The sequence below is a fragment of the Mus caroli genome, chromosome 14 (assembly GCF_900094665.2).
Source record: "Mus caroli chromosome 14, CAROLI_EIJ_v1.1, whole genome shotgun sequence".
Taxonomy (NCBI): Eukaryota; Metazoa; Chordata; class Mammalia; order Rodentia; family Muridae; genus Mus; species Mus caroli.
Genome location: NC_034583.1, coordinates 28,056,653 through 28,059,584, shown reverse-complemented (window position 1 = coordinate 28,059,584; position 2,932 = coordinate 28,056,653). Strand labels below are relative to the sequence as shown.

Sequence of the window (2,932 nt, the reverse complement as noted above, 5' to 3'; positions counted from 1 at the left end):
AGAGAGAGAGAGAGAGAGAGAGAGAGAGAGAGAGAGAGAGAGAGAGAGAAGGAGACATTCAGGAACATCTATTATCTTCCCCAAGATTGGTGTTTATAAGTCTCTTTAAGAGGTTGTTTTCCCATCTTTTAGTGTTGGTCAGATGACAAAAGACAAAATGACTGACTGGCCTACAGCTTTAGCATAAATATGTCCTGATCAGGCCTTGAACTTGTTCAGGCTCAACAGCAGTGGTGGGGGTAGAGAAGAAAAACCTGACAAGGCCTCTGTCTTAAACTAACAAGTTTATCATAGATCAACAGGGTGAAGAAGCTGGCCATCTTGGAAGTCCACCATTTTTGTTAACTATAACAGCTATTCTTCCAACCTGTCTGCCTAACAGTCAATGTATTTAACCCTGGGTCAACAGTGATTTTTAGTCTTCCACTGCTTCTCCAGCACAGTTAAATTTTGAAAGATTAGCAGGGCAGGCCCTCTACCTGAGTCCTACCTGTGTCTCTATAGGCAGCTATAGAAGTTTTATGGCTGCAATTCTTGGTAACATGTTCAACCCCTAGATGCTTGGGGACTAAGGATTCCCTTTTCCTTGTAGAATATTCACATATTTGTAATTTCTAAATTATCAACTGGACTTGGTCTCTTCAAAGGTTGATTGTCTGAATTTAGACCTCCCTGTTCCAGCTACCAATAGATTGAATTCCTCAGCTAATTGCATTCATAGAGACACTAAGATTCCCAGCATTTATTCATTCTCTTTTTGTCACAGGAGATGCAGCTCGGGACCTTGATTTGGAATTAGGTTCCTAAGAAAGAAGAATTAGTTCCCACTAGTATGTGTGTGTGTGTGTGTGTCTGTGTGTGTGTCTGTGTGTGTGTAGTGTGTGTAGTGTGTGTGTCTGTGTGCGTGTGTGTGTGTGTGTGTGTCTGTGTGTATCTAGTGAGTTTTGAAGAGCTCTGGATTTTCACCTAACCAGTAAAAGGAAAGCTCAATCTATGCACATACACATACAAAAAGTAACACACACACACATGCACACCAATGCACATGGGCATGATACACATGCACTTGCAAGCACCTGCATGCACAGGCACACACATGCATACAGGCTGTCACACATAGACACATTTATGTAACCATGCATAAATGCACATGCCCTCACACATACTGGCAGGCACTTGCATGCACATACATGCCCACAAGCAGTCATAGATACACACCTTGCACAGAAAAGGGGAAAAAAAGAAACTATAAAGACATTGCAAAGATGAAGAAAGGAAGAATGAACGCTTCATTTTGACAAAGGAGACAACATATAAATTAACTATAAAACTGGCCCCTACTCCGGAGTACCATGGAATTCTGAACACATTTACATGACTTGGACTCCTCAGATCATTGAGTTATTAAGACCCAGATCCTCTGTGTGAAGGAGGGGACTGGTTAGGGGAAGAACAGTGGATGACTTTCAATCAGAGACCACTGGAAACAGCAGAAAAAGAGAACACTGAGTAGAGAGGAAGAGATGGGATACAAGACAGTGAAGGAGACAGGGAACTAGAGAAGAGCTTGGCTGCCGCATAACACAAGATGGGGACAGAGAAAGTGTGGTGTTTGAGTTCCATTCCATTGCTGTGACAAAACACCATGACTAAGTGCTACTAAGGGAAGAGAAAGTTTTCTTGCAGGTGAGGTTATAGTCCATCACTGGAGAGAGTCAGGACAAGGACTCAAGCAGAGACTTAAAGAAGCAATTGAGGATGAAGCCCCTCTGAAAAAGTGTTAGGGGCCAGCTTCCATCTTGTGAGCTGGGGTATGTGCCTCAGCCAACTGTTTACAGAGTGCTGTAACCCCTGGGCTTAAGCCTTAAAATGATCATGGTGGTGGAAACTGATTCTGAGAAAGTCAAGCCCTATGCAGGGACACTGACAATGTGGGGCTGGTGACTGTCACAGGTATGCATGTGCTCTCTTTCTGCACAGAACACACACACACACACAGTCACACAGAAGCAAGGAAACATAGCAGCTACGGTTTATGGTCCACTGGGGTAATTAGGGCTGAGAATACAGTAGGGACTCAGATGGCAAAACTAATATGCTACCTGTATCCAGACACCTCTGGGAGCAACTGAATGGGCAACGCCTGTGTGGCAGTGTCTATTGTATACCTGGGAAGTTATAGATGACAAAGGAGCTTTTTAGGAAAGCCCTTTTGATAAAGGGGCAGTAATGGGATCACCCTCTTGATAATGACCTAACAATGCAGAACCTTGGTAACCACACAGCCAACTGCTTAGAGCCAGTCCATCAGGCTCCCTTGTCTGAGACCCTAGAGGAAGGAGGATGTTCCTTTGCTGTCTTCGGACTACTCGAGGCTCAGGCCACAAGAAAAACAACAGGGAAGGCCGTGGTGGTGTCTGGAGGCGTAGGGTTCACTCTTCGCTTCGACACCTCTGGCCATTTGCCAGAAAGAAAACAAACCACAAAGACCAGGTAACCCCTCTGAAATCTCCATGTTTTGATCTTTGTGTTTGGCAGTGTAATGATTCAGGAAAACATGGAATGATAAAACTCAATCAGAATGTTGCAGGCCTGTGCCTGTTTGAATCAACCCTCTTAATCTCTCATCAGGGTGAGAATGTATCCGCCCCAGAAGATCCGAGGGAGCACTGTACACAGTCACACGTCAGTGCCGACACATTGAAAAAGCTGGTGAACCACTTGGTCCCTTCCCTGCAGAGTGGGGACCCTTTCTTCATCCCTGCATTTCTCTCCACATACAGAAGGTTTGCCACCACCCTGCAGGTGCTAAATCTGCTGTTCAAACGGTGAGTGCCCATCTCCAAGCCCAGAGGTATCAGATCTTCTTGTTTGTTCTAGATCTCTCTCTCTCTCTCTCTCTCTCTCTCTCTCTCTCTCTCTCTCTCTCTCT

The 2,932-nt window shown here is 44.9% G+C and overlaps 1 protein-coding gene across 1 annotated transcript in view; it reads left to right on the top strand.

Moving 5' to 3' along the window:
* Positions 1-2,317: 2,317 nt before the first annotated feature.
* Positions 2,318-2,932, top strand: part of LOC110309674 (ral guanine nucleotide dissociation stimulator-like) — a 2,499-nt gene continuing 1,884 nt past the window's right edge. The window contains exons 1-2 of the mRNA XM_021182402.1: positions 2,318-2,493; positions 2,632-2,828. Coding sequence (XP_021038061.1) covers positions 2,344-2,493; positions 2,632-2,828 — 347 coding nt within the window. The 5' untranslated portion in view covers positions 2,318-2,343. The remainder of the gene's footprint in view (positions 2,494-2,631; positions 2,829-2,932) is intronic.